This window comes from Salmo salar, chromosome 04 (genome assembly GCF_965601325.2).
Source record: "Salmo salar chromosome 04, fSalSal1, whole genome shotgun sequence".
NCBI classification, from domain to species: domain Eukaryota; kingdom Metazoa; phylum Chordata; class Actinopteri; order Salmoniformes; family Salmonidae; genus Salmo; species Salmo salar.
The window spans coordinates 69,732,528-69,745,921 of record NC_138294.1 but is presented as its reverse complement, the minus strand read 5'-3'; the positions used below and the strand labels follow the sequence as shown (position 1 = coordinate 69,745,921).

General features: G+C 41.5%; 1 protein-coding gene across 6 annotated transcripts in view; it reads left to right on the top strand.

Annotated features, from left to right (window-relative positions):
- Positions 1-13,394, top strand: part of LOC106603643 (rho GTPase-activating protein 32) — a 248,754-nt gene that overhangs the window by 108,093 nt on the left and 127,267 nt on the right. For all 6 annotated transcript variants that reach the window (XM_014197559.3, XM_014197558.3, XM_014197556.3 and 3 more), the window contains exon 2: positions 5,912-6,013. In XM_014197559.3, the coding sequence (XP_014053034.3) occupies positions 5,937-6,013 (77 nt within the window). In that variant the 5' untranslated portion in view covers positions 5,912-5,936. The remainder of the gene's footprint in view (positions 1-5,911; positions 6,014-13,394) is intronic.

Here is a 13,394-nt window from a genome sequence, read left to right as displayed (position 1 = left end):
TTATTTCCCTCATTAAAATGCAAATCAATTTCTAACATTTTTGACATGCGTTTTTCTCAATATTTTTGTTGTTATTCTGTCTCTCACTGTTCAAATAAACCTACCGTTAAAATTATAGACTGATCCTTTCCTTATCAGTGGGCAAACGTACAAAATCAGCAGGGGATCAAATACTTTTTTCCCCCACTGTATATACAGTACATTCAGAACATATTCAGACCCCTTTACTTTTCCCACATTTTGTTACGTTACAGCCTTATTCTACATTTACATTTTAGTCATTTAGCAGACGCTCTTATCCAGAGCGACTGACAGTAGTGAATGCATACATTTCATTTCATGCATTTTTTTAGAAAAAAAATAATAAATTGTACTGGCCCCCCGTGGGAATCAAACCCACAACCCTGGCGTTGCAAACACCATGCTCTACCAACTGAGCCACAAGAGAACACCTGGATTCAATTGTTTTTTTCCCCGCTCATCAATCTACGCACAATATCCAATAATGACAAAGGTTTTGCAAATGTATTACTAATGAAAACTGAAATCACAATTACGTAAGTATTCAGACCCTTTACTCAGTACTTTTTGTTGAAGCACCTTTGGCAGCGATTACAGCCTTGAGTCTTCTTGGGTATGAATCTACAAGCTTGGCACACCTGTATTATGGGAGTTTCTCCCATTCTTCTCGGCAGATCCTCTCAAGAAATGTCAGGTTGGATGGGGAGCGTCGCTGCACATCTATTTCCAGGTGTCTCCAGAGATGTTCGATCTGGTTCAAGTCTGGGCTCTGGCTGGGCCCCTCAAGGACATTAAGACTTCTCCCAAAGCCACTCCTGCATTGTCTTGGCTATGTGCTTAGGGTTGCTGTCCTGTTGGAAGGTGGAGCAGGTTTTCATCTAGGATTTCTCTGTACTTTGCTTCGTTCATTTTTCCCTCGATCCTGACTAGTCTCCCAGTCCATGCCGCTGAAAACTATCCCCACAGCATGATGCTGCCACCACCATGCTTCAACCGTAGGGATGGTGCCAGGTTTCCTCCAGACGTGACGCTTTGCATTCAGGCCAAAGAGTTCAATCTTGGTTTCATCAGACTAGAGAATCTTGTTTCTCATGGTCTGAGAGTCTTTAGGTGCCTTCTGGCAAACTCCAAGCGGGCTGTCATGTGCCTTTTACTGAGAAGTGGCTTCCGTCTGGCCACTCTACCATAAAGGCCTGATTGGCTGAGTGCTGCAGAGATTGTTGTCCTTCTGGAAGGTTCTCCCATCACCACAGAGGAACTCTGGAGCGTTGTCAGAGTGACCATCGGGTTCTTGGTCACCTCCCTGACCAAGGCCCTTCTCCCCCATTTGCTCGAGTTTGACCGGGCAGCCAGCTCTAAGAAGATCCTTGGTGGTTCCAAACTTGTTCCATTTTAGAATTATGGAGCTTGCTGTGTTCTTCGGGACCTTTAATGTTGCAAAACTTTTTTGGTACCCTTCCCCAGATCTGTGCCTCGATACAATCCTGTCTCGGAGATCTACAGACAATTCCTTCAAGCTCATGGCTTGGTTTTTGCTCTGACATGCACTGTCAACTGTGGGACCTTATAGACAGGTGTGTCCCTTTCCAAATCATATCCAGTCAATTGACTTTACCACAGGTGGACTCAATCAATCTGTAGAAATGGAAACGTGTTTTATAAATTAGCAAACATTTCTAAAAACCTATTTTCGCTTTGTCATTATGGGGTATTGTGTGTAGATTGTTGAGGATTTTTTATTTATTCCATTTTAGAATAAGTCTGTAATGTAACAATATGTGGAAAAAGTCAAGGGGTCTGAATATTTCCGAAGGCACTGTAGCTGATATTTAGAAAACTGTTTTTGCTTTGTCATTATGGACTATTGTGTGTGGACTTGAGGAAAAATGTAATTTAATCAATTTTAGAATAAGGCTGTAATGTAACAAATGTGGAAAAAGTCAAGGGGTCTGAATACTTTCTGAATTAACTGTAAATGTTTAAGTTGAAATGATTCTGGAGTAATTGAGGTAGCTCCTGTTTTCTTTGCGACTTGTGGTATCTCTCCGTGGTTCTAAATCAATAGTTGGTTAATAGTCCGAAAACTTCGTAAACATTAACTTGCTTGACTATGCTGTTGGTCATGTAACTGTTTGTTACATGTAATATGCTTTGCTGACTTCACCGGACAGATGTTGCTCTCCGGTTTTGGGATGAAACAAAGGTGTGGTTGAATTTTTTTCTGCCACTGTGTTTTCTTATTGTCTCGGGCAAGGCATATGAACTAACAGGTTACGAACTAACAGGTTATAGAGCAAACAACGCAATTATCACAACAAAGGTTGTAATATGGCTTTTTTTTCTGGTTTCATCAGTGATTTTACCCACGTACTGCTACTGCTTTCCAACTTCCCAATACCTTTCAGAGGCATTTGTCACTTCAAACCATAATTCCTTCTGTCAAAAGTACTGTCACACTGATTTGTAATAGACTGTCACAGCCCAAATTTAAAAAGTAAACATTGACCATTGATTACATTACATCACCTTTTTCAGATGATATCAAAATGGGGTTGCGGGCCAAAAAAGTTTGGGAACCCCTGCCATAAACGGACTATTAACTCTACTACCTTCCGGCAAATGGTATCGGAGCACCAGCTCTCGAACCAACAGGCTCCGAGACAGCTTCTACCCCCAAGACATAACACTGCTAAATAGCCATGAGAAAGCTAAATAGTTAATTAAATGTGCACTGACCCTATCTTGCACGGACTTAAGACACACTCATACTATACACACTATTTACACACTCGCACACAAAACCCACACACATTCACATACACTACATATGCACGCATACCGACACAACACATATACACCCACACACACTTTTACACATCATATTCTGCTGTGACTCTGTTTTTATTTTAGTCTTACCATTATCTATCCTGATGCCTAGTCACTTTACCCTGCCTTCATGTACATATCTACTTCAAATACCTTGTACCCCTGCAAATTAATCTGGTTCTGGTATTCCCTGTGTATAAACTCAAATAAAGAAGCATCCCTTTTCCTCAGACGATAGGCAATTAAGGTCACAGTTATGGAAACTTAGGACACTAAAGAGGCCTTTCTACTGACTCTGAAAAACACCAAAATGAAGATGCCCAGGGTCCCTGCTTATCTGCGTGTACGTGCCTTAGGCATGCTGCAAGGAGGCATGAGGACTGCAGATGTGGCCAGGGCAATAAATTGCAATGTCCGTACTGTGAGACGCCTAAGACAGCGCTACATGGAGACAGGACGAACAGCTGATCGTCCTCGCAGTGGCAGACCACGTGTAACAACACCTGCACAGGATCGGTACATCTGAACACACCTGCAGGACAGTTACAGGATGGCAACAACAACTGCTCGAGTTACACCAGGAACGCACAATCCCTCCATCAGTGCTCAGACTGTCCGCAATAGGCTGAGAGAGGCTGGACTGAGGGCTTGTAGGCCTGTTGTAAGGCAGGTCCTCACCAGACATCACCGGCAACAACGTTGCCTATGGGCACAAACACACTGTCGCTGGACCAGACAGGACTGGCAAAAAGTGCTCTTCACTGACGAGTCGCGGTTTTAGTTGGATTTGCGTTTATCATCGAAGGAATGACCGTTAAACCCAGGCCTGTACTCTGGAGCGGGATCGATTTGGAGGTGGAGGGTCTGTCATGGTCTGGGGTTGTGTGTCACTGCATCATCAGACTGAGCTTATTGTCATTGCAGGCAATCTCAATGCTGTGCGTTACAGGGAAGACATCCTCCTCCCTCATGTGGTACCCTTCATGCAGGCTCATCCTGACATGACCCTCCAGCATGACAATGCCACCAGCCATACTGCTCGTTCTGTGCGTGATTTCCTGCAAGACAGGAATGTCAGTGTTCTGCCATGGCCAGCGAAGAGTCCGGATCTCAATCCCATTGAGCACGTCTGGGACCTGTTGGATCGGATGGTGAGGGCCAGGGCCATTCCCCCCCAGAAATGTTCGGGAACTTGCAGGTTCCTTGGTGGAAGAGTGGGGTAACATCTCACAGCAAGAACTGGCAAATTTGGTGCAGTCCATGAGGAGATGCACTGCAGTACTTAGTATCTGGTGTGGCCACCAGCTGCATTGACTGTTACTTTTGATTTTGACCCCCCCCCCCCCCCCCTTTGTTGAGGGACACATCCATTTCTGTTAGTCACATGTCTATGGAACTTGTTCAGTTCATGTCAGTTGTTGAATCTTGTTATATTCATACAAATATTTACACATGTTAAGTTTTCTGAAAATAAACACAGTTGACAGTGAGAGAACGTTTCTTTTTTTGCTGAGTTTAGCTCCATTATTGTGTATTTTATTACTTGTTACTGTTTTTTGTTTGATTATTTTTTAACTCTGCATCGTTGGGAGGGCTTGTAAGCAAGCATTTCACGGTAAAGTCGACACCCTTTGTGTTCTCGCATGTGACACTCTCAATCACTCTCCCTCTTGCACGCACACTAATAAAAATGAGAGGCAACACAACAGTCCTCTGACTGTCACTGGGTGTGTGTAATTGAAAGGCATTTGGCAAGAAACAGCCTGTATTCTATTTTGTAGGCATCAACTGATATGCAAGGCACTGATATCGATTGATGAAAACATAGCTAATTACATCTGTAGGAAATTCACTACGGTTTCTGAGTAAAACATTTTCAGGTTCATTCGGATTGTTTCACTCAATCCTTCTGTTTTTTCTCATAAAAATATAATTTTTTACATTTTTATTTCCATATCAGGGTTTTTGTTAGCCGGTGAAAGCTGGCTTTTGGTCAAAAAAATTATAATTGAAAAGCCGATTTTAAATTAAATTTGCACTGGCCAATTGTCCTAGAGAAGAAATAAGGCTTTTTAGCTTAGTAATTGATGGAATTACCAGTCGTATTAAATATACTGAACTGAAATATGAACGTAAAATGCAATAATTTCTAAGATTTTATTGATAAATAAATTCATTATCCCTTAATCTATGTATTTCACATGACTGGGCAGGGGTGCAGCCATGGGTGGGCCTGGAAGGGCATAGGCTCACCCACTTGGCAGCCAGGCCGACACACTGGGGAGCCAGGCCCAGCCAATTAAAATGAGTTTTTCCCCACAAAAGGCCTTTATTACACACCGAAATATACTCACCTTAGTGGCCTTTTGTTGTCCGCAGCACAAGGTGTGGTTGAATTTATTCTGCCACTGTCTTATTGTCTCGGCAAGGCAACTGTCCGAGAGTCTGTTTGGAATAGGCTATTTCTTTCTCGACAAGCTGACCAATAGAATAGGTAAACTTTTAAACAATGGGGGATAGTAGATTGACATAAGCTAGTGCTTTTGCTGCTCATTACTTGTCTTGTTGGCTGAGGAAAAGTACATGTGGATAGTTATTCTGAATTTGGTAAGAAGGACCGGACATCGTTGCGTCCTCGACTTGCATGTTCTGTTAATATGAATGACCATATTCTAAATGTGATTTCTATCATTCTGAGCACCGTGGGTGGACACCCTAATCAGGTTACACACCCAATGCATATGGGTCCAAATGTCAGGTAAATGAAAATACTGCCGGTAAAATGTCTGGTGCCACAATTTCCTAACAGCTATGGAGCAGGTTTTCTATCTATAGTAACTTGTTGGAGTTGCTCTTCCAGAATAGCGGGGGTTAAATGTATTTCATCTGCAGCTTGCTGGATGTAATCCCCAGGCTACAAACACACAGAACAGCTTCTCTTTCTCTCTCCTCTTCTCTTTGTCCCTTGTCAATCTTCCCCTTTACCTTCCTCTTCACACCATCTCTCTCTCTCCCTCCCCTCTCTCTTCACCTACCTCTCCACATTCTCCTCCCTCTCTGGCAGGCTACTCCTGCAGTGAGCCAGTATCATGGAGGCAGCAGTGGGGAGTGCAGCTCTAGGACTGCTCGGAGCCACAGCAGCAGCCAGCCATGACATCTCTGACAGGTAAGACCTAGCGTCATAGCACACACTCACCTCTACTACTCTAGTCTGTCCCATAGCTGTCTGGTCAGGGGAAGCTTTTCAAACCTCACCCTAGTTTTATAGCAGGTGGAGCTGTTTCTGTTTGTACAGTAAGAGTAAAAGCATGTGTGTCCGTACAGTTAGTTACAGCATGCAAATAGCTGTGTAATATGTTAGTTAGCTACTATAAGATTTTTGGTGTTTGTGTTTTATTACAATGTTGAACACATGTGTAGGGCTGTGACTGTATCCCACATTGTGTGTGTTGTGTCGGAGTTTTTAACTGAGAGGGCCCAGCACTAGTTTGTTTGTATGTGTGCGTCTGCGCTACCTCGTGTGTGTGTGTGTGTGTGTGTGTGTGTGTGTGTGTGTGTGTGTGTGTGTGTGTGTGTGTGTGTGTGTGTGTGTGTGTGTGTGTGTGTGTGTGTGTGTGTGTGGCTTGGCTGGCTCCCCCGGCTCCTCTCTTTAAATGCTTCAAGGATAAATTACACCAGTGTGAGCACAGGCAGGGGGAGGCAGTGGCAGACGTGCCTGAGTGATGTAGGTTAGGTTAAGGGGGCGCGTTCGCAATCATCAATTTCCTTACTGTGCCATCAGGCTGACTGGCTTACCAGAGTCACTGATGCTGTATGCAGTGCAACCATTACGGACCATCACTGCTGGGAACTCTTGTTCATATTTCCTTAATGACAGAGCTAGCAAGCTACAGCATTACCTCTTCTGCTCTTTTGGCTAATATATCAGCTTTCAGCTACATCATCTATCAGCTTCAGCTGGACCAATTCCCACTCAAAAGCATAGGATAGCATAAGCTACACATTCCAACAAAGTCAATGTAGCATACGCACATACTGTAGGGTAGTGTAGGAAGGCATGCACACACAGTTTTTCAGAGCCTATTATAGAGCCATACTAGGGCTGGGCGGTATACGGTATTTTACTATATACAGGTATTGATGCACAGACCGGTTTGGGTTTTTACTTTACCTTCTATAACGGCATTTGAATGTTTGGTTTATTAAATGTGATATTTCGTGTGTAACGTCCATTTCTATAGTTTAAACTGCTACTTGAGTCATCTCTCTCCCCATGCCGCTTTCCACACAGACCTAGTCCTGCCCGTCACTCAAGGAGTGCAATTGTTGTTGCTTGACCACGAGACACTTGCGTTCAGTCTGCATGGTCAATGCAGCACATGCAACAATGTTGATGAGTGTTGTTTCCACTTTGCTTCTTAATATAAATCCACAATCATTCTATAATTACACTATTCGTTTGTGTTTCTTACATCTGCAAACAGATAGTTTCTTTACTTAGCAAGTTTTAGCTGTCATGTTAGCTGCTAATGCTAATTAGTTAGCTAGCTAGCTAAAAAAATGTGCTGAGTCAGAGCAAACATAGATAGCTAATACAGCCTGAAAAAAGTGCTGGTGTAGGCCTAAATCAGCATGCTGTTTGTGCAACAGTATCATCTAAATCAATAGGCAAAGCATGAATATGTTGGCTACATGGAGAAAAAAAATGTTAATGTGGCCAAAAATTATAGGGCCCCCTGGGAAACACTGACCATCATTTTGGTTCCTACCCTGTCACAAAAACTTCTCCCTGGCATTTTCATGTCAAACAACACTGTATTCAAAGTGCCTACTATTATTTATATTCTTACTATAGAGTTAGAATAAACATATTTCCATGATTCCAACAGTTCAACCAGGTGTTTTGATCTTAATCACAAGTCAAATCGCAATTGCAACATTTGGTTAAAAATAAGGCAAAATAAATTGCCAATATCGTGCAGCCCTATGTGGCAGTGTGGAAATTCTCAAATGAGTGCAGGAAATGCAGAAATTGATGGAAATGCAGAAAATGTTTTGGTTGAATTTAACAGTATAAAACAATCACATTGAAATCACATAGAATTTGTGTTGCCACCATAGGGTCATGCACTATTGATAAAGCATATAAAATGCTGTCAAATTTGAAAAATACCGTGATATGATATTTTGGACATATCGCGCAGCCCTAGTCCACACACACACACACACACACACACACACACACACACACACACACACACACACACACACACCTATTAATCTTCCTTTAAAACTTCTTAAGGCTAGGGGGCAGTATTCGGAAGTTTGGATGAATGATGTGCCCAAAGTAAACTGCCTGTTACTCAGGCCCAGAAGCTAGGATATGCATATAATTAGTATTGGATAGAAAACACTAAAAAGTTTCCAAAACTGTTAAAATAATGTCTGTGAGTATAACAGAACTGATATAGCAGGCGAAAACCCGAGGAGAATCCATCCGGGAATTTTTTTGTTGTTGAGGTGACACCATTTAAAATGCCTGTCTATGGGAAAATCAAAGGAATACTTCCCAGATTGCAGTTCCTATGGCTTCCAGTAGATGTCAACAGTCTTTAGAAAGAGTTTCAGGCTTGTTTTTGGAAAAATTAGCTAGAATTTGTAGTTTTTCTAGGTGGCTCCCATTTTGGCGTGTGTGGATGAGAGCGCGCACTTCGTTAATTATTCTCCGGAAATGAACATACTATTCTGTCTTAAATTTGATCATTTATTTACATATTTGGGTACCTGAGGATTGATTAGAAACGTTGTTTGACTTGTTTGGATGAAGTTTATTGGTAACTTTTGGGATTCATTTGTATGAATTTTCAACGAAACCGGTGGATTACTGAGTCAAATGTGCCAACTAAACTGACTTTTTTGGGATATAAAGAAGGACTTTATCGAACAAAGGGACCCTTTCTTGGATTGCAAACAGAGGAAGATCTTCAACGGTAAGTGATTTATTTTAGCGCTATTTCTGACTTTCGTGACGCCTCTGCTTGTTTGGAAAATGTTTGTACGCGGGGCGCTGTCCTCAGATAATCGCATGGTGTGCTTTCGCCGTAAAGGCTTTTTGAAATCTGACAAAGCGGCTGGATTAATTTAAGGCTTGCCCCCCTTCTCAATTTCCGCCTGAAGACATACCCTAATCTAACTGCCTGTTGCTCAGGCCCAGATGCAAGGATATGCATATTCTTGGTATCATTTGAATGGAAACATTCTGAAGTTTGTGGAAATGATAATATAACACAATAGATCTGGTAGAAGAAAAGAGAAAGAAAGAGCATACATTTTCTGTTTTTTAATTGTTGTAGCATCATCTTTCAAATGTACAAGAAAAGCCAAACAGTCAGATAGGATGCTGGGGATAATTTGGATGGAGAACACAAGAGGGCAACTGTAGTTGTGCAAAGTTTCAGACTGATAACTTCAGGAATGAGTGAGCTACATGACATTTAGCATGAAGTCACCCAGGTGTCCCACACAAGTTGCCCAAATGTATCCAAGTGGCCGAATTGGTGAAGTGATACATTTTTATGCAAATAACTATATACAACATAACAAGATGCAATTCTAACACACCATTTTTTAAAATAAAAATGTTGAAAAAATATATATTTTTTAAATGAGACATTTTTATGCAAATAACTATATACAACATAAGATTAAATTCTAACAATTTCTTTTTATAAAAATGTTGAAAAAATATATTTTTAAACAATGATACATTTTTATGCAAATAACTATATACAACAACAAAATGCAATTCTAACACACAAAAAAAAAATATACAAATTATTAATAAATATTTAGAAAAAAATATTTAAAAAGAATGCAAATAACTATATACAACATAACAAAATGCAATTAACACAATTTTTTAAAATAAAAATGTTGAATATTATTATTGTTTTTAAATATATATAAAAAAAAAAAAAACAGGGTTAGACCCTTGGAAGACCCTCAGTCCTCTACACAATATTTTTCTGCTGATGCCATTTCCCATAGCAGTCTCTTTCTGCTGTAAAGCAGAGGCAAACCGAACACGTGGTGCAGGTGATGGGGGACTTCATGCGACAAAGAACACAACGACGCCTCCATGCTGTGCCCTTTTCGCCCTGAGGCACATTCATGCCTGCAGTTATGCATTTTGGCATGTGAACACCACAGGTGGCAGAGGTAGAGGGGGCAGAATCAGCCACACAGAATCACCCAAAACAAACAGTTTGTAACCCCATTTTGTTGGTTTGTTACGCATGTATTGTTTTAGGCCAATTCTGGCCTTTGAGGCTACCATCCTCTCATCTATGGACAAGTTCTGGGCGAGCTGAAAATAGGTCTTGCAGGCCTCAACGATGCTGGGGTAGAGAGGTTTGATTTTGCAGAGCCTATCAAACCTTGCGGTGCCTCTCCTCTTATCATTGTCCTCATCAACTTTTGGGAGGCAGTTGATGGAGTGGGGATGTTTTCCAGTAATCCTTGAGGGTTTTTAACTTCACCAGCCCCATGTAAATGACCAGTGAAAGGTAGCAGAAAAGGTATTGCATGAAAATGGGCATCCATGTCTCTTTCTTGCCTGCTTGCTTCTTAGCTCCATACTTGTTGGGGTTAGACACTAGTGAATCAACAACTGACGGGGTGAAAAACTGTTGAAAAAGTTGAAGGGGGCTGTACTTCACAGTCATGTCTAGTTGCGGTCCCGGCTGCCATTCGGTCTAAATACTGGTGGAATTGGATCTACATCCTCCTCCAGCAGAGTGCCAATGCCCGTCTACCTCTCTGCCAGCAGGTTCCACACTTCACTTCCTCTGCTTCTTTGTTAGTGTCTTCACACCTCTAGATGGCCGGGCGGGGGTAGGTGTGGAGCCGGAGACAGCAGGGGTCCGACTGGATGAACCAGCTTCAGTGGGGGATGGGCACCTTGGTCCCGGGGCTCCCAGGCGGAGTCGCTAACACTGTGAAAGAAAACATTTCTAAAAATATTTATGTATGAGCCTTGTATCATCACGTAAAATAAACAGATATGTATTATATAGAGCAGAGGGAACACAGTCACTATGGTGAAGTGCTGTTCCATTCAACTCCGGCCATTGTTGTGGGCCTGCCCTCCCCCCAACAGCATCCAATGGCTATTTCATATGGAAATGGGGTGGAGTGGAGCAGCAGGCGCACGCATCTCGGCACAGTGGCCGTGTGTGTGTTTGCTGTTCTACTCCATTCCGTTTTTATAAAAAATAGAGAGATAAAAAATACGTACATACGTACATACGTGCAAACACCCATACACACACACACACAGGTTATGGGTCATACACATACATACACACACACACTATGTATAGCCAATGTGTACTTTACACATTTCATCACACATTTCATTACTGATTATATTTCTAGAAATTGCAACATAAAAATAATTATATTTGCCAAAAAATATCAAATGAATTATATTTCAAACAACGGCATTAGCACTTACCAGTCCAGAATTATGTCCTCTCCTTGCAGAAACATATTTTCGGCCTGTGAGTCAAAACTATGCTCACTCAAAGATTCATCTTCTTGTAACAATTCTGTCTCGTTTTCCCTATCTATTTCTTCTACAATTTGGTGAAAATCTGTATACTTAGACTTTGACTGAGCTTTTCCTGATTTATTCGCCATAATGTTTTCTATAAAATCGTTGAAAATACTCTTCACAAAATACTGCTGTGCGTAATGCGTGTGCCTGCAACAAGTCTGATCTTCAATGGCGAATGAAGCTTGTTACGCGTGCGTTTACTAACATGGGCTGGTGTTCCAACCCATAACCATCACATACTGGCGTTTACCTCAGCTCATTGGATATCTACCAAGCTAGATTTCAAGAAGATCAGTGGTCATTGGGCAGAAATACAGTCAATCAATGAAACTTCGCTAATATTATTGGTGCGCAATGAGGTCATTGCTCATTGTCTTCAAATCAGTTCCTATCGGTCAATACGCCCCGCAAAAAGAACCATCAAGTATGGCTGCGTTACAAACATCCAGAGGATTGCAATGAAACCAACCATGACTAGATAAGGGAATGTTTAGTGTGTGTAATTACATCGAATGCTTCGTCAAAAGTTGATAGAGACGGAATTCACGACACAAGCAGTTTACAAAATGTTTCACATTAGGCTATAAAAATGGATTTTATCAAAGAAAACGGCACTTCATTTGATCACTGGGACCCTCAGGATGAGAAATTAGAGCAAGATTTCAGAATCTAAGTCATTATTTTACCTTCAGATGTGAATGTGTCAAACCTGTCATGGCGGAAAAAGTTTGTTGTTGATCGCTCTTCTCAAACAAAAGCATGGCATTTTTTCTCTGTAATAGCTATTTTAAATGGGACAACGCAGTTTGATTACCAATATTCGAATCTTTTGAAGGATGTAAGACACTTGTATTTTCAAGAATGTTTAATGTTACGATGTTGTATTTTTAGTTTGTCACTTTGCAATTTCCCCGGATGTTGTCAAATCGACCCCGTTAACCTGTTGGGGATAGGGGGCAGTATTTGCACGGCCGGATAAAAAAACGTACCCGATTTAATCTGGTTACTACTCCTGCCCAGTAACTAGAATATGCATACAATTGTTTGATTTGGATAGAAAAGACCCTAAAGTTTCTAAAACTGTTTGAATGGTGTCTGTGAGTATAACAGAACTCATTTGGCAGGCCAAAACCTGAGAAGATTCCAAACAGAAAGCGCTCTCTCTGACCATTTCATGGCCTTATTGATCATCTCTAACAAAAACAGGGGATCTCTGGCATGACGTGACATTTTCTAACGCTCCCATAGGCTCTCAGAAGGCGCCAGAAAGCTGAATCGTGGCTTTGCAGCCCATGGCTGAAAAACATTAGCGCATTTTGTAAGTGGCCGATCTGAGGACAATGGGACGGGGCGCGCGTGCCCGAGTCGACTCAATGTTTACTTTCTCTCTCTTTGAACGAAAACCACCACTCCCGGTCGGAATATTATCGCTTTTTTACGAGAAAAATGGCATAAAAATTGATTTTAAACAGCGGTTGACATGCTTCGAAGTACGGTAATGGAATATTTAGAATTTTTTTTTGTCACGAAATGCGTCGTGCGCGTGACCCTTATTTACACTTCGGATAGTGTCTTGAATGCACGAACAAAACGCAGCTATTTGGATATAACTATGGATTATTTGGAACCAAAACAACATTGGGCGTTGAAGTAGAAGTCCTGGGAGTGCATTCTGACGAAGAACAGCAAAGGTAATCCAATTTTTCTTATAGTAAATCTGAGTTTGGTGAGTGCCAAACTTGGTGGGTGTCAAAATAGCTAGCCATGATGGCCGGGCTATATACTCAGACTATTGCAAAATGTGCTTTCACCGAAAAGCTATTTTAAAATCGGACACCGCGATTGCATAAAGGACTTCTGTATCTATAATTCTTAAAATAATTATGTTTTTTGTGAACGTTTATCGTGAGTAATTTAGTAAATTCACCGG